Source organism: Mobula birostris, chromosome 3, assembly GCF_030028105.1.
Source record: "Mobula birostris isolate sMobBir1 chromosome 3, sMobBir1.hap1, whole genome shotgun sequence".
Classification (NCBI taxonomy): domain Eukaryota; kingdom Metazoa; phylum Chordata; class Chondrichthyes; order Myliobatiformes; family Myliobatidae; genus Mobula; species Mobula birostris.
The window spans coordinates 145,332,415-145,352,091 of record NC_092372.1 but is presented as its reverse complement, the minus strand read 5'-3'; the positions used below and the strand labels follow the sequence as shown (position 1 = coordinate 145,352,091).

The 19,677-nt window shown below is 39.7% G+C and overlaps 1 protein-coding gene across 2 annotated transcripts in view; it reads left to right on the top strand.

The window, feature by feature from the left end:
* glcci1a (glucocorticoid induced 1a) overlaps window positions 1-19,677 on the top strand; it is a 238,014-nt gene that overhangs the window by 93,499 nt on the left and 124,838 nt on the right. Inside the window, exon 3 of one of the 2 annotated variants that reach the window (XM_072253398.1) lies at window positions 7,384-7,473. The exons of the other annotated variant lie outside the window; for it this stretch is intronic. Coding sequence (XP_072109499.1) covers window positions 7,384-7,473 — 90 coding nt within the window. The remainder of the gene's footprint in view (window positions 1-7,383; window positions 7,474-19,677) is intronic. 2 annotated transcript variants of the gene reach the window in all.

The window sequence follows — 19,677 nt, the reverse complement described above, 5'->3', positions numbered from 1 at the left end:
GGCCCAATCCTGCGCAGGTTTAATTTGGAAACCCTTCGAAACACCAAAGATTGGTGAATTAGAAACATTGTAATTAATGTTGGGTCAATTCTTCATTTTATATCAATAGGAGATCTATGTTAACTAAATTTAGTAAGGAATATAGGAATAGCCTGATAAATTAAGTTAGGCTACAGTCAGTCAAGATTTGACTGAATGGGAGAATCAGCTCAGGTGTCCTGTTCCCATGATTCTGGGTTGGTTTGGCCTCATAATGTTCCTTGTGAGTTTCTGTGCTATATTCGAGGAGTGGAAATGATTGACCTCCAATAACCACAAATATTTTCTTTTAAGTTTGGTAGTGCACCTACTGGAAAGCTTTTCCTTAATTTGCATTGACTAGTTCTACTTTGGCCAATGTTGTAGCTATACTGTAATCAATTTGGTTAGAAGTACAGCTAGATCAAAGATAGATAGGTAGATAGATACTTTATTGATCCCAAAGGAAATTACAGTGTCACAGTAACATTCCGAGTGCACAGATATGCAAATATTAGAAGAAGAATAAAAAATAAGTTACCTTAAAAATAAGATGTACAAGTTTTCCAAGTCAAAGATGACAAGATTTACAAGATTTCCAAGTTCACGTTGATAAGATGGTAGTGCAAGAATTGGCATAATGTTTTACAGTAATGGTGTACATTCACAACGTTGTACAGTAATGAGGCACATTCGCACCATCAAGGACCTATTCCTAGCAGCATAGGTGTTCAGTATTGCAATTGGAATGTTGTGTGTTCACAGACATGGTAGGATCCAGCGCAGTTGTCTATTTCTTGGTATTACATGGAGTCAGACAGTGGTTGGAGGCTGCCTTCTGTAATGGTGTTATCCCGGAAGGAATTTGCAATGGCTGGGGTGAGAATGATGGCCAACGTCTGGAGCCAAGTGAGCGAGGCTGGTTAAAAACTAACTTGATTGACGGTGAGTAAATTATTGGCAAGGAAGTACATTTCAGGAAGGTCTTGATTCTTTTCCTCAGTGTAGAAGGCTGAGGTTAGTCCATTGTGGATTGCATTTGTCCTACTTTTATTTTCCACATTATTTTGCAAATACTAGTATTATACATGTAATGCAATGGTTTAATTGCCTCTTCAGTTCTGGAGCATGTGAATTTAGTGCTACGGACGAGACATTGTCAAGGCTATTTATCTACTACTTGATATTATCGGAATGAATTAAGTTGCACGTTCAAAGTTCAAAACAAATTTATTATCAAAGTACATATATGTCACTTTATACAACCCTGAGATTCATTTACTTGCAGGCATTCACAATAAATACAAGAAACGCAATAGAATCACTGAAAGACCACACAGCAGGATGGAAAAACATCCAATGTGTAAAAGTGAAGAAGCTGTGTGAATTTTAAAAAAACTACTAATAATAAATAAATAAATAAACAATAAATATCGAGGACATGAGATGAAGAGTCCTTGAAGGTGAGTTCAGAGGTTGTGGTGGGCTGAGTGAAGTTATCCCCTCTGGCTCAAGAATCTGATGGTTGAGGGGTCATGTCTGTTACTGAACCTGGTGATGTGGGTTTTGAGGCTCCTGCACCACCTTCCTGATAGCAGCAGCAAGAAGACAACGTACCCTGTGTGGTGGGGATCCTTGATGATGGATGCTGTTTTCCTGCAACAGTGCCCCCCATACCATAGATGTGTTAATAGGTGGGGAGGGCTTTACCTGTGATGGACTTGATGTACCGGGCCGTATCCACTACTTTTTGTAGGCTTTTCCGTTCAGGGGCATTGGTATTTACATTACCAGGCTGTGATGCAACCAGTCAATATACTGTCCACCACATATCCATAGAATTTTGAGAAGTTTGAGATGATGTACCGAATCTTTGCAAACCTCTACGAGAATACAAGTATCAAGCTTTCTTGGTAATGGCATTTACATGCTGGACCCAGGACAGATCGTCTGAGATGATAACACTGAGGAATTTAAAGTTGTTGACCCTCTCCACCTCCGATCTCCAATGAGGGATGCCTGATGGACTTCCAGTTTCCTCTTCATGAAGTCAATAATCAGCTCCTTGGTCTTGCTCTTGAGTGAAAGGTTGTTGTTATGGCACCGCTCAACCAGGTTTTCAGTCTTCCTTCTATATGCTGATTCATCACCACCTTTGATTCAGCCAGTGACAGTGGTGTTGTCAGCAAACTTAAATATAGTATTGGAGCTGTACTTAGCCTCACAGTCATAAGTGTAAAGTGAGTAGAGCAGGGTAAAGCACACAGCCTTGTGGTGCACTGTTTCCTTGCAAACCCAAAAACATCTTTTGATTTTGGGCTTGCGTACACTTAATACTGAACACTTATGGTTCTCCGGGGCACAAAATTCCCATGTTTTATTGGCATCTGAATGAAGATTATAACTACTATGGTAGGATTAAGCAGGGTGGAGCTATTTTCTCTTGAAAAGAGAGTGAGGCGGTGACCTAAAATGTCTAAGATTATCAGTAGAATGGATAATTTGCCATGGAGAATATGTTTTTAATCAAGCAGGAAACCAAAACCAGGGGCTGTTAATGTGAATCCACAGAGAAACGGGAAAACTCTTTAGCCAGCATGTGGAATTTGTTCTTACAATAAGTAAAAGTGCATTTGTGTGCAACTGGCTGAGCACACAGGGGAAGTAGCAATCGAACAACAGGCTTAAATAGAAAAGGATAGTGTGGAACCAAACAGCAGCATGGACCAATTCACCCAAATTAAACTATTTCTCTAATGCAGATTTTGCACAACAATGGAAAAAGGTAGTTTTCTTTATTACTGCTAAAAGTGGTTTCTGGAATGTTTTCGGGTAGACTATAAATGTTCACCATTCACAATCATCCTCTTCATGTGTACACCATATGTGAAAGGGCAGTGTGGCGCTCATTAATATATTGCTCTGAATTGCATTGTTATCTGTGTATTTATTACAGGTTTCAATCTTTTGATGACCTGGGGCCACGACTTGCACAATTGTGGCTCTACTACCTGTCCCCTTATTAGAAGTCAAACGTGACTTTTCCACTTACGGCAAACATAGAATTACCTAGGTGCTTGCAGGAAACTGTTAACTAAAATGATGAAGAATGCCAACTATCATTTTGGTTGTGGGCTGCAGAATGTGGCTACTGAATTAAATGTGTGAAAGAAGAGATTTGTTTTCATCTGGAGCCATGTATGAGGTAGTGTGAAGGAGAAGACCTTGGCTTTGAGGGTCATAGATTGTAAAAGGAGTGTGGTGTTTGGGGCAAACAACAGGAATTCTGCAGATGCTGGAAATTCAAGCAACACACATAAAAGTTGCTGGTGAACGCAGCAGGCCAGGCAGCATCTCTAGGAAGAGGTGCAGTCGACGTTTCAGGCCAAGACCCTTCGTCAGGACCGTGTTTGGGGAAAAGCTTGGCTGAAAGTGATTAAATAGTGGGGTGGGGGGTGGTAGGGGTGTCTGTGAGGTCCAGTCCATAATATATAGGAGCAGAATTAGCCCATTTGACCCATTGAGTCTGCTCCACCATTTTATCAAGGTTGATCAAATTTTTCAATTTCCTGCCTTCTCCCCATATCCCTTCATGCACTGACCAATCACCAATCCAGTCAGATGGAAGTTTCTTCCTCCACCCCCCCCCCCCAGATGATTGGTGGGCGGAGCGATGAAGTTCAGTCATCAGTAGGTATGGTGCCAAATCTGGAGAAGGATGAGGGTGTACGGACAATCAGGTTCCCAATTCTGACTTGCAATCTGCTCTGGGAAGGCTCCCTGTTTGTAAGCTGTATATAAGTGATGAAATCTGTCAAATTTTTCTTTTATATCAGCAGTGCCTTTGGTCACCTGGACAGAGGAAAAGTATTCAAAATTTAAAACTACAAACTCAGCACAGAGCTGGACAGAAATGGTCAGTGCTCTTCAGTGTCCATCAAAGATACTGAAAACCCTATAGCAGGACTTTGAAAAACAGGAGAGATATGACTAATGTTGTCTTCATAAACATTCCTTCCTTCTATGGGATCACTAAGATCATCAAGCTCTCAGAGATAAACACCTGCGGCATTGAAACTCCTAAATGTACTCAGCTATCCCACATTGTTCATATGTCTGACTCCAGACTTGCAGTGCAGACAAGCCCCTCCAAGTTCCAAGGCAGAGGATTCCCAAGAGACAAAGGAACTGTTTCAAAGAAAGTCTTCTGGTCAAAAATGCTGCCTCCTTACTTCCTATTGGCAATTCCTGAACCAGCACTATATAAAATGCAGGCAGGGCATGGAAAACCTGGTATTTTTGTTGGAAGGCCAGAGAAAATGGCAGAAAGCTACACCGCCTCTCAAGCTCCCCACCCACTGCCCCATCAATCTGCTCTCAGTTGAGTATGAAGATCCTGTATAGGACTTCAGCTACCTGGGAGCTACAGAACTGAGGAGGAGCTGGGTTTATCCTAAGGAAAGGATGTAGCCTGTAGTACCATACAGTCAAATGTTCTATATTTATGTGCACCATCAACAAATAATTATTTTACAAAATCCATGGCAATAACTTTTTTTTCATAAGTCCCTTGTATAGCCTTGCTGTTCTGCACACCAAAAGACTCTGTGGGCTTGCTGTTTCCAAACAGCACTTCACATGAGTACTTAACATATTTTTGTTTCCTTCCTGCTTTGGTTGATAGCTTTTACTGCCCTTTTCTATTAATAGCTTATAGTAGTATTTGAAATTTTGAACCATATTCTTGTTGTTTTTAATCTCAAATAAGCAGCTGGAGAAAATAGTTTTCCATCTTATCAGCCTCCATTAGCGAAACCTCACACAATGTATAGAGGTGGTTAAATGTTGCTGTCTATTAGAACAGTGTGTGAGGTATTATTGTCCTTGCATTTGGCTCTGTGTGGGATAGGAATCCCGGCTAATTACTAAAAGCTATCTTTCCCACCACCCCAGCATAAAAATTGCATGAAATTATTTGAATAAGGTCTGGCACAGCCTGGTTTCCAGTATATGCCAAGCATTGCATTTTAGAGAATTGTTTGGCAGCAGATTAGATCTAGGTGAATGGGACTAGCGTAGATGAGTCCAATGATCAGCATGGACATGGTGAGCCAAAAATTCAGAGACTCTAGTGATCTAGGCTCGATCCTGACCTCTGATTCTGTGTTGACTTCTCCCTGTAGTGGCTTGAGTCAAAACTAATTGCTCTGGTTTTCACCCATGTTCCAAAGATGTGCTGGTTGGGGGCATAATTAACTGCAGTTAATTATCCTTGGCTTATTGGGTAAAGAGTTGATGAGCACTTGTGAGATAATAGATTAAAGGGATAAAGGCAACTGGGGAAAGAGAATCGATGGAAATGCTCGGAGATCATATGGAACTTAATGGGCCAAATGGTCTGCTACTTAGTGAAAAGAATAATATGAAAACATCATGGAAAAAGAAATTAATTTGGTAGCAGTCACAAAATACTGCTCAAAGTTAGTCTTGTCTAGTGTGCAATCTTTCTTTTTATTTTCTGCTGTTCTCTTTTACTCCCTTTTCTTTCTGTCACTCCCTTCCCCCTTGCTCTTTTCCCTAATGATGGTCGTTCTCTATTTATCTTCTTATGCATGTTTTATGAACACTGCAAGCATCTGCAGTACTCCTTGCTTGTACTACTTTATGCAGCACTATTTGAAGTAGTGTTAACACAAGTTTGCATTTTATAACCCAGCCTTCATCTGGAACATGAAGTCCTAATTAAAAGAATGCATTTTGCCATATTTAGAGTTTGTTCCATTGTCTTCAGACTTGTACTTTGAATCTGTCTTGCATATACAATACAATTTTGTAGAAACTATACTTCCTCTTTGCCTGATTTTGATTTGTTTTATGAAGAGGTGCACAGTGCACCTTTTTTATTTTTCTTACCATTAGTTGGAAAGAGTTCTGTACATATTGGGATCATACTGAGCATAACTTTCTTTGAGCTATCTTTGAGAAGATTACAGGCATTATTTTTTCTGCCATCTGCTTAGTTTATGCCTTACCCTTGCTCAGGGGAAGTGGTTGACTCACTTCAACCTCTAATCTTTCTCCTCACCCAAAAGATTAAACATACTCATTTTTTCCTCAAACTAATGTATTCCCAGTATTGGCTTTCAGTGGCCTCAGACAACCCTCTGTTGATTGGGGCTAACCATGGATGTTGTATCATAACTGCTTACATTATTGGTGCAGTATCAATATGCGAGCCAGGGCGGTACAATATGGAGAGCAAGCTGTTGCCTATGCAGCAGGCTCCCTTCTCCATGCTGCTGCTGAATCCAAAGGAACAGCAGAGACCAATACAGTGTGGCAGCAGCGTTGTCGCAGACATTGCCGGTCAGCGTTATACATAGTTCAGTCTTAGGGACTCCAGCTCCAACTTTTCCTCATGCTAAGCATCCTCATGATTTACTCCTGAAGCTTTCCCTATAAATGAGTACAGCTGCAAGACAGTGGAAGTTTGAGATCAGAGCTTTCCACCTAGATGAGCTGCCAACCTTGGCTGACGGACCCCATTTTCCTGGACCTACTGCTTTTAAGCTGCCAGTAACTTTCTCTTAACCCCTTCTCCTGCAGTAGGAATGGTTCCAGCAGGCTTAGTAGCTTAGCCACACGTGAAGGCCAGGAGCTATTCAAGACACACGCCATTGGGAGCATTTAATAGGTAGTGGGAGCTTATCTGCACTATCCCTGCCGACTATGACAACTTTAAGGCATCTCAGCAGTTTGGGTGCTCTGTTACTGAATATTTGAATGACTGTGTGATCCATTTGAAAAGCAGAAGCAAAGTGGCAACTAATGTATTTGCTCATTATTGAAATTGTTGGGACATATTATGTAATTGCCACCTCAGTGCAGTTTCTCTCTTTGTTGCCCCACCCCAGCACTCCATCCTTGACCTGGTTACCAGTGCTTTTATACTGACAAATTAATGTTTGTACATTGTGAAGCTTTTAAAAGCTGATATTCAATCTTTAAACTTCCAAATTCAGCTTAGTTTGAGATTCTATGTTCATTTAATGGTTAAGTACCTGTCAGTTGGGCAAGATTGATATTGATGAACTGTGTATGTTGATAGGAAATTACAAACTAACAAAGATTTTAAGAGGATAACTGTAATTTGGATACACATATGCACCTGGATTCACATGAATATAATCCTAAAAATTGTGCACTGAGTGGGAAAGAAGATATCAAGTTATTACTTCAACAGGAATTGCTCCAGTATTTTTGTGGGTACCCGTGTGAGATCGGTACTGATGGGAGCAGACCAGCTGATGTTGAGCTGAAGTCCTTTTTAGAAAAAAAAATTGCTTTGTTTTTCTTACCTTTCAGACTCCCAGCTTTTGGTCAGATGAAGGAACAGGGAAGAAAACCACACATCAGCGCTCTGCTTCATGGGGAAGTGCTGATCAGCTGAAAGAGGTAAGGAGCAGGTAGTTCAGAAGTAGCATTAAATTTAAAGCCAGGCAATGAATCAAAATGTATCTGTACAGTTTTGTTTTTCAGATCTTGAAGTTGGCTCAGGGTACTATCAATATGAATAGTTGGTCAAAGAAAGTTGCAGTCATTATTTCAAAGTTGGTTTCTTTACAGTCTCTAGGAGAAAAGGCGACCTTCTGCATTAATTGGTTACCCTGTGGAGTCATCCATGTGGCTAGCCTTTTGGTTGGGGTATGTTCCATTGATCCTGACCCTATTCTGCAAGCATAAATACAGGGGTTGTTTTGTTAAGTACAGATGGATGAACATCAGCAATGAGAGCTTTAATTAATTGTTCTAATCTGTTCTTAGTTGGTAGAGTTGAAACAGTTGGTTGAGAATGGATTTCAAGTCACCAGGTTGACCAAGTATAGAAATAATGTGCTATTTTATGGTGCTGTATTGTTCTGGTAAAGATGAAATGGTATAGATTGCTATGTGTAACTGAGATAATGAGGTATAATAATAATATATTTATATTTCAAGAAAAAGTAGCAACATTTTAAATTTGTTATTCACCAACTTTGAAGTTAAATCTGTTAGCATTCCTGAGCAAATGAATTCTAAGTATACACTTGGTTGCAAAAGGAAATCCCAAAATAGATAAGTATTCAGATCCTAATGATGTCCTGTTGTTTGGGTTGCGGTTTATTTGCCAGTCGAAAACTACTTGTGCCATGTCGGTCATTAATTGATCTATTTAAAGTTTGCAGTTGCTCTTTCCTATTAGTTGGCTTGTGCACTATGGTACTCATTTCCAGTTCTGGACATCTTGGGAGGTATAAGAGTAACGTGTGTGAGAGGTTCGCTCTGTTTCCTGCCATCCACGGAGCCTTCTTCAGGCTGAAGTCGCGACCAGTGCAGAAGTATCATTGAGAAAGAGCGTCGCAGATGTAGACGGCGACCCCCCTCCCCCCTCGTTTGCTTAGTTCTTCAGATTTATAACTTGGAAGGTTTAGCACAGTATCCACAAAATAATAAATAAGTCTGCTAATTGATTAAATGATAACTGAATGTCCAGTCTCGTGGTTTTGGGTAGTTTAGTCGAATGCTTGTTTAGCTAGACGCCTGGGTTAGTGTTTCACTAGTTTATTTTTAAATAAATAGTTTATGTACCCATTTTTAAATCTGTCTTCTGTTTCACTCATTGTATTGTTGAACCTGCCCCCCCCCCATGTTACACATGCACCCAAGCTTGATTAGTGACTTGGACTATGTAGACATATTACAGCATGTTCAATAGCTCACTACTGTTAAGAATTGTTACTTTCCTTTGGAAAGCAGTTCATGTAGAGTGGATTTTTCAATACAGTAAGAAAAAGAATATCTGTAAAACTGCCTAGTATCCATAAATGAGAATGAATCCTTGACTGTATATGAGGGATGCTCTGAATAAGCACTGGAAGAGAAAAGAGGCTAACAGAGAACTCAACAAATTTATACATGTTTTAACTGTGTGGGTACTACTCCAGATGATTTTGTATGCATGGAATTTTAAAATTGATTTGATAAGAATATGTCACAAGACAAAATGTTATACTTTGGATTGGAAATTTCTCCAATTCAGCAGACAGAAAGTTGAAGTAATCTTTTGAATCAGCAAGATGGTGTTGCCAGTAGTGTCTTCAGTGCCTGACAGTTAGTTGTTGTTTGCTGTTGTTGCTTGCACTTTGATCAATAGATGAGAGTTTACCAGAACTGTGGGTAAGTGGCTGCAAGATGACGAAGGAAGTCCAGAGGCAAAGTGGGTTATAAAGACTAGACCGTCAACTACTCATGCAGCTTATTTTCAAATAGCACTGAAGCAGGCTTTGGTTTCTGTAAAAAGCTTGCTTCCCATTTATTTTGTTAAAAAGATTGTAAAATAATAAAAACACAACATTCAATTCAACATTTTTGTGATTAATTTTATTCCCTTATTACTTACACACTCAAGTAATCATTATGTTACAAATTTAAAGTAAGTAGCTCATGGAAATTTAAATTATTTGTGTGCAGAGACCTGCTATCAAAGCACTAAAAGAAGCCAGTGAACTTATCAGGTCCATCCTGGCTCCTGGCTGTACAATAGAAAGAGTTCCATTTAACCTCTTATAAGACCATAAGACATAGGAGCAGAATTAGGCCATTTGGTCAGTCGAGTCTGCTCCGCCATTTCATCATGGCCAATCTAATTTTCCTCTCAGCCCCAATCTATACTTTCTCTCTGTATCCATTCCTGCCCTGACCAATCAAGAATCTATCAACCTCTGTCTTAAATATACTGAAAGGCTTGGCCTTCACAGCTGCCTGTGGCAAAGAATCCTACAGATGCACCACTCTCTGGCTGAAGAAATTTCTCCTCATTTCTATTCTAAAAGGACACCCCTCTATTCTGAGGCTGTGTCCTCTGGTCTTAGACTCTTACATCATTAGGAACATCCTCTCCACATCCAATCACCATTCGATAGCTTTCAATGAGGCCACTCCTCATTCTTCTGAATTCCCTTGAGTACAGGCCCAGAGCCATCAGACTCTTCATATGACAAGCTGTTCAATCCTGGAATCATTTTCATGAACCTCCTTTGATCCCTCTCCAGTTCCAGCACATCCCTTTTAAGATAAGGGGCCCAAACTGCACACAATACTCCAAATAGGGCCTCACCAATGCTTTATAAAGTCTCAACATTACATCGTTGTTTTTATATTCTAGTCCTCTTGAAATGTTTGTTAACATCGTATTTGTCTTCCTTACCACAGACTCAACCTGCAAGTTAATCTTTTGGGAATCCTGCGCAAGGACTTCCAAATCCTTTCACTCCTCAGTGTTTTGTATTTACTCTCCAGTTACAAAATAGTCATGCCTTTCATTTATTCTGCCACAGTGCATGACCATACGCTTCCTAACACTGTATTCCATTTGCCATTTCTTTGCCATTCTTCTGATCTGTCTGTCTTTCTGTAGCCTCTCTACTTTCTCAAAACTACCTGCCCCTCCACCTACCTTCATATTATCTGCAAACTTTGCAACAAAGCCATCAATCCCATCATCCAAATTATTGACATATAACGTAAAAAGTATCGGTCCCTACACAGACTCCTGTGGAAAACCACTAGTCACTGATAGCCAACCAGAAAAGCCCACTCTTTGCCTTCTGTCAATCAGCCACTGCGTTATCCAGGGTAGAATCTTTTTTATAATACCATGGGCTCATAGAATATTTTTCAGGGAAGATTTTTCTTTAAGGAAACAACATTGACTATGGCCTATTTTATCATGTGCCTCCAAGTATCCTGAAACTTTATCTTTAGTAATCAACTCCAACATCTTCCCAACCACTGAGGTCAGACTAAGTGACCTATAGTATCCCTTCTTCTACCTCTCTCCCTTCTTGAAGAGTGGAGTGACATTTGCAATTTTCCAATCTTCTGGAACCATTCCAGAATCCAGTGATTCTTGAAAGATCATTACTAATGCCTTCATGATCTCTTCAGCCACCTCTTTCAGAATTCTGGGGTGTACACCATCTGGTCCAGGTGACTTATCTGCCTTCAGTCCTTTCAGTTTCCCAAGAACCTTCTCTCTAGTTTTGGTAACTTCACACACTTCATGATCTCTTACACCAGGAACTTTCACCAGACTGTTTGTGTCTTCCTCAGTGAAGACAGATGCAAAATACTTACTCAGTTTGCCATTTTGTTGTCCCCTGATTACTACCTCTGTACAACAAGCAACTTGTACTATATCAGGGTCCCATTAACATTTGAATGGGGGGCAATCATAGGAGAGCTGTAGAAATGATTACTTTATTAAAGAACCTTAACTATGCAAGCTCAGTGGAGCTGTGTCTATTAGTTTCAGAAGGGTGACCTAACAAAGTTACACAAGCCATGCCATACCCTTTGATTATTTCTGTTCAATAGACTTAAGGTGAGTCAGGGGGCATAGTTATATAACATAACATCAAATGTATTTCCTTTTTACGTGATTATTCTTTTCGGAGATGGTAGTGCACATTTGGAATGTGTTGGAGGGTTGTGGATGAGTCAGCATTTTTGAGAGTAATTGAAGAGTTCTAAAAAAAAATGCAAATGCTCTGAATTCTCAATGAAACAAACTCGAAAGTTCAAGCAGCATCTGTGGGAAGAGAAACCAAGTTAACGTTTCCTGTAACTGATCAATGATCAGAAATAGGGAAGTGAGAAAGTAATCATTTTTAATCTGCAGCAAGGAGGAGGCATGGAGAAAACAGTTGCATTAAAATAAGACAGGAACTGGCAAGAGATAGACCGGCAGTACATGTAGGTAAGCCTACATCTGTATGATGGGAAACATTCAAAGAGCAAACAGCAAGAGATCGGGGCAAATTATTCCTGTAATTGTGAAAGCCATAAAGATATTATGATCTTAATTGATTTCTACAGCTTCAAGCATCATTCTATACGGGTGATAATAGTATGCAGTTTGGTGCAGATCAGAATATAAAATACTGGAAGCATCCCATATCTGTAGTGATAGAGTTAATTATTTCAAATCGAAGACCTTTGATCAGAACTGGCTCCAGAGTGAAGGGTGCAGAATATTGAGGGTTGGATAAAGAAAACAAGGAAGCGTGTGCTGGATATAGAAAACTAAATAAACAGTGAGTGTCTGTCAAGAAGATAAAAAAGTACATGAAGGCATTTTTAAGGGAAGTTGGGAAAGTTTTTAAAAAATGTTTACTTTCTTTGCTTTCATGTAAGGACTGTTATGTGTATCCTACTATATCTGTTTGATCACAATGTAGACTATGTACAAACCTAGAGATGGACCTGATGTGTGCATCTGTGTATGTGTCAGCCTGATCTGTACCATTCCATGATGTTTAAGTACATAGCACAGCTCACTTTTACGGAGGCAGACATCACAGGCTAGGTAAGTCTGTTGTGTCATAACTTAAGGGCAATGTACTCTAGCAGCTTCAAGAGTCAGGAGCTTGGCACTGTGAACTGGTCAGGAGTGTCCACATTGATTTTACTAAATGTCCTTTAAAACTGTCCTTCAGTTTCCCCCTTTGCCCTTCAACAGTATTCCACCCCACCCAAGCCAACCATGACTTGATAACTTTAGCCCTACATCCATCCCCAAACAGCCAATTGTGGCAATTTATCTCTCCTGCCCTATTCAAAGTTCAACGATCAAAGTAAATTTACGTATATGTCACCATATTGCCATTCATTTCCTTGCAGTCACTCACAGTTGATATAAGGAAGTATAATGGAGTCAATGAAAAACTACACACCAAGATGGACAGACAACTAATGTGCGAAAGGAGACTAACTGTGCAAATACTATATTAATAACAATATGTAATTTAAATTTAAATTTTTAATATTTACTATCGATTTGTACTCCAGGGAGCGTGAAGCGCAGAATCAAATATTGCTGTGATGATTGTATGCTGTAGTATCAATTGTTTGGCGACAATAAAATATGAAGTATAATATTGAGAACATGGGTTGTAGCGTCTTAGAAAGTGAGCCTATAGGTTGAGGAATCAGCTTGATATTGAGATGAGTGAAGTTAGCCACATCGGTTCAGGAACCTGATGGTTGAAGAGTAATAACTGTTCCTAAACCTGGTGGTGGTGGGACCTAAGACTCCTGTACCTCCTTTCTGATGGCAACAGTGAGAAGAGAGCATGGCCTGGATGGTGGGAGTAGTTGATGATGGATGCTGCTTTCCTGTGACAACCTTCTTTATAGATATGCTCAGTGATAGGGAAGGCTTTTCCTGGGGAATATTCACTACATTTTGTTGGCATTTCCGTTCATGGGCATTGGTATTTCCACACCAGGCCACAATGCAACCAGTCAGGGTACTATCCACCGTGCATTTGTCAGTTTTCAGTGACGTGCTGAACCTGTGCAAATTTCTAAGAAAGCAGAGGCACTGCTGTGCCTTCTTTGTAATGGCTCTTACACTATCTCCTCGACAGTGAGAACTTTTACTCCCCCCCTCCTGTGATTGCACCTCTGCGATTTCTAATAATCTCTCTGTTATAGTGCAGTAATCTAGGAAGCAGTTTCGTGACGTACACATCGCTGCTTCAAAATTTTTTAAAGCATCAGAGTTGCAGCTGTATCCCTGCATCTTATCAAGTTACAAAGATCAAATTCTATTGCTCTTTAAATGTGAACGTTCTACAATGTTGGTTTTAAATGTGAACGTTCTACAATGTTGGTTCTCATTGCCACATGGATTCAAGTTTGAATGCTGCAAGATGGCTGTCCTTTTCACTGTGCAGTAGGATTGAAGAGTAAAGCCTCTGACACCAGTGGAGCTGATCAGTGATGTGATGGAAGATATGATTCTCCGAACATTCCCAATAAGAAAGCTCTGCAAAGCAAGCCATTACAGTTGATCTGACTGTGTGGGATTTGGTTCTTTACTTCCCTACAACACATCTGGGAATTAAATTATTCTTGCCACTTGAGTATTGTTCTTGTATGATGTCGCCTTCATTTTTTCAGGTGTAACAGATTTGTAAACATGTCACAACTGTTTACTGATTATGTTAGACCTGTTTTTCAAATGACCTCATCTTATTCCCACAATGTATATAGCACAGAGATCAGAATCTGGAATGGATTTTCTTTTTTGCTTTTGTACTTTGTTGACTTAACTCTGGGAGTTTATTATATGATCGACTAAAATAGAATCCAGGTTTTGTAATGCTCCTTGTGTAAGCAGAAACTGAAATTTTTTGTTCTTTTCAACTCAACTGCATTGATGTGCAGCCTAATCTTTATCATTGGAACATCTCTTTTGAGCCTGTTTCTAAACCATTCTTCTAATCAGTGCAGTGTTAAAGCGTTTGTAATCAGGAGTGGAAGGATGGAAGTGGGATGACATCTTCCTTGAAAATGCAAGCAAATGATTACAAAGGAGGCACATATTCTTAGGAGTAGAGTGCCATTGATAATATCCATACATCTCGCTGTATTTCTGCAGATGGTTTCAAATTCCCACATTGTGGTGTGCATGTGTTTGTGTGAGAGAGAGAGGGATGGAGAAAGCATCCACAGCTAATGAAGCCTGAACATTTCTTAAATCAACAACCTGTTTGCAACAAGGAAGAGATAATATAATGGGACAGACTTAATTCTCATTGATTTTCCTTTAAGTGTAGTTTTCGACAGGAAAAAGAATGCATAAGCTGGAGGATAGACTTGAGAAGCTAGGATTGTTTTCTTTACAACATAGGAGTCTGCAAAGTGACTTAATTGTGAATGGTATTGAAAGAAGAGGGGAAGATAAATTATTCTCATTTGCAAAGATTCAAGAACCAGGAGACTTAGAATGATGGTGATTAACAAAAGAGCTAGAAAACTGTGATTAAGGTTCAAAGTAAATTAATTATCAAAATACATTTGTCACCATATACAGCCCTGAGATTCATCTTGCAGGTATTCTCAGTAAATGCAGGAAACACAATAGAATCAATGAATGACCCCACCCAACAGGATGTACAAACAACCAGTGTGCAAAAGACAACAAACTGGAAATACAAAAAGAGAGAGAAAATAATAATAATAAAAATATAAGAAAGCAATAAATATCATGAATATGAGATGAAGAGTCCTTGAAAGTGAGTCCATAGTAGATGGCATTGCAGGGAAAGCAGTGGAGGCAGATTCATATGCATTGTTTGGCAGGGAGTTGGGTAAGCAATTGAAAAGAGAGAATTTGCAAGCCTTTTTGGAAATGGTTAATAAAATGGAATTGGTCTTTTATGGAGTTAATATAAAATCAATGGGTCCAGTGGCCTCCTTTCATGCTGTAACCTTTCTCTTTGAATCCCCAAGGTTTAAATTACAAGCAAAGGAAGTATTATGCAGAGTCTACTCTTTTTCTGTTGCCTTGTTATTTACCTAGCTAAGCAAGGTGCTGGAAATTCTGGTGGGATGTTGTAAACAATGAGCACATGAGTAAGAGGAAGACTTAATGGGTGCCATTATTCCAGTGCCTGGCAAGTGAGATTTTCTACCTTGCCACTCTGAATGAAGTTATTATTTTGCCTCTTTCTCCATGTTACCCCACTTCTTGCACTGCCACTGATTCTGACATTCAACATTTGTGCTACCCAGTCAAAATCTGGAAAATGTGTACTTGAAGTGTACTTGTTTTCTTCAGTCCCTGCAAAATAGGTGCTCCTCCCAAGTCTCTGCTGGACAAAGTTCAGTACCAGCTCAAAATAAAAGTGGACTGTGAATTCCCGGACCCCAGGCATGCTGGGATTTGAGCACTAATTTTTAAAAGTGACCAGGTAGGACTTTAGCTATTTGGTAAAGCATCCTAGCAAGATGCTGTATTGAAGTGGATAGGATGATTTTTAACAGGTGGACTTCATTGATGTGCGGAATGAAGAAGTCAGGAATGTAGTAAAGCTGGCCAATACGTCCTACAGACCACTAGCCTGCCTTGTAAAGGTATCAAACCTGAAGCTATTCAAGAGGTTAGTAGATTGGGGAGTGTGGGCCAATGTGTGAAGACTCTGCTAAGGAAGCCTCCATTTATTATCATAAACACAGGGTGCAGTAAAATTCCTTGTTGTCATGATGCTTGTAGAGAAAACAGTATTCGTGGTGAGCTTAAAACAGCAAAATGGTCCAGAGATTGTAGTGCAAAATGAAATGCCAAAGTGACAAGTGATCCCTTCACAAGCAACAGCTTGGGAAGGTAGCAGCTCTTCTCCACTTAGCTGGTCAGTACTTGGTCCATGTTTAAAGTAAAACTCTACTGGCTTTGTGCAGGTGTAATCATCATCTATGGTTTAAAATCGCAGCTGTTGGAACTGGTTGGGAGGCCAGAGTCAAGTTACCTTTCCCATTTTCAACTCCCCAAGATCCAGATTTCTGCCATATTAGGGATTTGAAATGTTTCCCTTTGTCTGCTGAAGACAGACCTAGAAAATTCATTAACTAAATGTTTTTACAAATAGTGTTGAAAATAGGTGTAACCTAGAACAGTATAGATTGCACTGCTTTCTGTGCCCTCTTTAGCAGTTTGGCAGATATGCAGCCTGTGACTTCAGGTAGAAGTATTGTTAGTGCTAAAAATATAGGACAGGATTTGTGTTCACTTGAAAAGGCAGATAATGATTAAGAGGAGTCTGCATGGTTTTGTGCACACCTTGCAAATCTAAGAGACTGTTTTCAGAGCTACCCAAGGGGATTGATAAAGGCAGGGTGGCAGATATTGTCTATAGACCTTTGTAGTGTTTTAGACAAAATTTGTCTGGTAGGCTGTTGCAGAAGATTAAGGCATAGTGGATTTGACAGGCATTGGTGAACTGGATCCAAAATTGACTGGGTGATAGCAGGTAGAGGGTAGTGGTGGAAAGAAGTTTTTCTGACTGGAAATTGGTAAGAAATGATGTACTATGAGGAACGTTGCTAGTACCTTTGTAGTGTATATGAGTAACATAGGTTAGGCTATAGGTGATAGGTGATGTTTGGAGATGCCTTAAAAAAACCGCCAGAGTTTTAGATGGCAAAGAAAGTTACTTGAAGATACAGTGGGACAAAGATCAGTTGGAAAGCGGATGCAACAGTGGTAGATGGAATTCAATCCAGATAAGTGTGAAGTAATACACTTTGGAAGATAAAAGTCTTCAGTTAGGACATAAAGTAAATGCCAGGGACCTTGATCTACAAGAGATCTTAGGGTGCATATCAAGTCCACAGATCCCTGGAAGTGGTGATACAGACGGATAAGGTATGTAATATGCTCTCACAGGTCAAGGCGTTTAGTATAGAAGGTAGGGAGTCATGGGGCAATTGTGCACAATATTGATTAGACTGTAGATTTCTCACCACCACACTTCAGGAAGGATGTGGTAACAACTGAGAGAGTGCAGAGAGAATTGAGAGAGATTCAACGGGATGTTGACTGGAAGAAAGCATGATAATTATGAGAGAGTTGACGGACTGGATTTATTCTTACTGGAATGTACGAGGTGGAAGGGTGACTTTGTAGAACAACACATACAAAATACTGAAGGAGCTCAGCAGGTAAGGCATCATCAAACAGTTGATGTTTCAGGCCAAGACCCTTCAGGACCGAGAAGGAAGAGAGAAGAAGTTTACAAAATTATTAGGAGGATGGAGAGGAAAGGTAGGCAATATTTTTCCCAAGGTAGGGGAGTCTGGGGAACACAGCTTTAAGGTCAGAGGGAAGAAATTCAAGGAAGATCTGAGCAGAAAGTTTTTCCACACACAGGATGATGAATGTTTAGAAGGAGCCACCAAAAGAGGGATGAAAGTAGATACCAACATGATGTCCAAATAATAATGGGACAAGTTCTTGGATTGGAAAGGGATAGGGAGCAAATGGGTTGGTGTTGCTAGGCATCACAGTTGAAATGGACAAAGTGGGCCATTTTTGCCTGTTTCTGTATTATAGAATTCTATGATTTCTTAAAAATTACCCCAGATTACGTCAACAATAGTACATCACTACATATAGTGTCTCTGGCATGATCTTCAACCTCATTAGTTGATAAATATACTGTTAAATTAGACCACAACCAAATCTTACTTAGCTCTCCATGAAATGGTGCCATTCAAAGGGTCAGCATTCAAACACATTCCTTGCTAGGCTATTCCACACTACTCATACGTAAGGGTTAGCGCCTGTGCATTTGCAATTACTTTTATGCCTATCCAATGGGAATGTGTCCTCCCCTAACACTTCTGCTGTAGCAGTGAACCATAGTTAACCAGGGAGGCTTAACCATGCTCAGAATTTGACTTTCCTGTGAACCAGAGTTTCTGCAGCTTCTTCAGACCCCTCCGAGCAAATTTCCTTATTTTTTCTGTCATTGTGTATTCCATTGTGAAAATACATCATTTGTCAGTGACTAGAAGAGTGCCACTTGCAGCTTACCTCCAAGTTTGCAGCATGTGTAGATAAATTCAAAAGTTGCAAGGTCAGTAAAGTAGCCCATGCTGAAACTGACACCACCTCATTACACAAGGAATGTTGCAATTAGGGAACTTCTTAAAAAATAGGGTTAGATATTGTGCTAATTTAAAAAATATTTAAAAATATTTAAAAATTGGTAAAAAATTGGTGAAATTCAGGAACAGCCTCTTCCCCTCTGCCATCTGATTTCTGTACGGACATTGAACCCATGAACACTATCATGAAAGTATCTCACTACTTTTTAATTTTTTTTTTAAATTTTTGCACTACTTATTAACTAATATATGTGTGTGTGTGTGTGTGTATGTGTGTATGAGTGTGTGTATGTGTATGAGTGTGTGTGTGTATATATATATATATATATATATATATATATATATACACACACACACACAAACTCACTTTTTTCTCTATTGTTATGTGTTGCAATGTACTGTTGCTGCAAAGACAACAAATTTCACAGCATATACTGGTGAGATTAAACCTGATTCTGATTCTGATCCCTCTGTACCATTTAAAAGTAGTGCCCCGATTATATAAAAAAAATGTTGTGCAGAAATGAGCACCATTTTCACTTTTAAAAAGTTTCCAGGAGCTTCACACACAAAATGCTGGTGGAATGCAGCAGGCCAGGCAGCACCTATAGGAAGAGGTACAGGTGACGTTTCGGGCCGAGACCCTTCATCAGGAGAGCCGAGCTTCCTTTGGTTGGTCTGGAAGTTTTGTAGTAGCCTCACATGCATAGGGATTCGCAGGTTTCTTTACTGGTGCTTTGTGCAGTTCTAAAGTAGATGTTTATGACTGTTCCTTAATCGTGAGGGTGTTTTAGATTTGCTTAAAAAAAGGAATTTTCTTTTGCTTCAACAACTTCCTCAGAATCTGGTGACCACTGCTAAGAAAATATGTTTAGTGATAGAGGCAATTTGAAGAACTCTGTCATTCCGTGACCCATTTTTGCATTTGGGCTTTTGGAAATAGCTTCAAACTCTGAAAATCATTTGTCCAGCTCCAGGTTCTCCATGGACTGCATTTCTCACTACAAGCACAAACCTTCCATTCCCCTCTGATTAAACTGCTGTATCCCAGCTTAAATCTCATCCAAATCTGGATCTTCCTACTTCATGGTTCATCAAACGTCACTTTTATTTCTTGTCATGTTACAACCCTATTACTTTTGTAGCAGAGTACAGCATCATCCT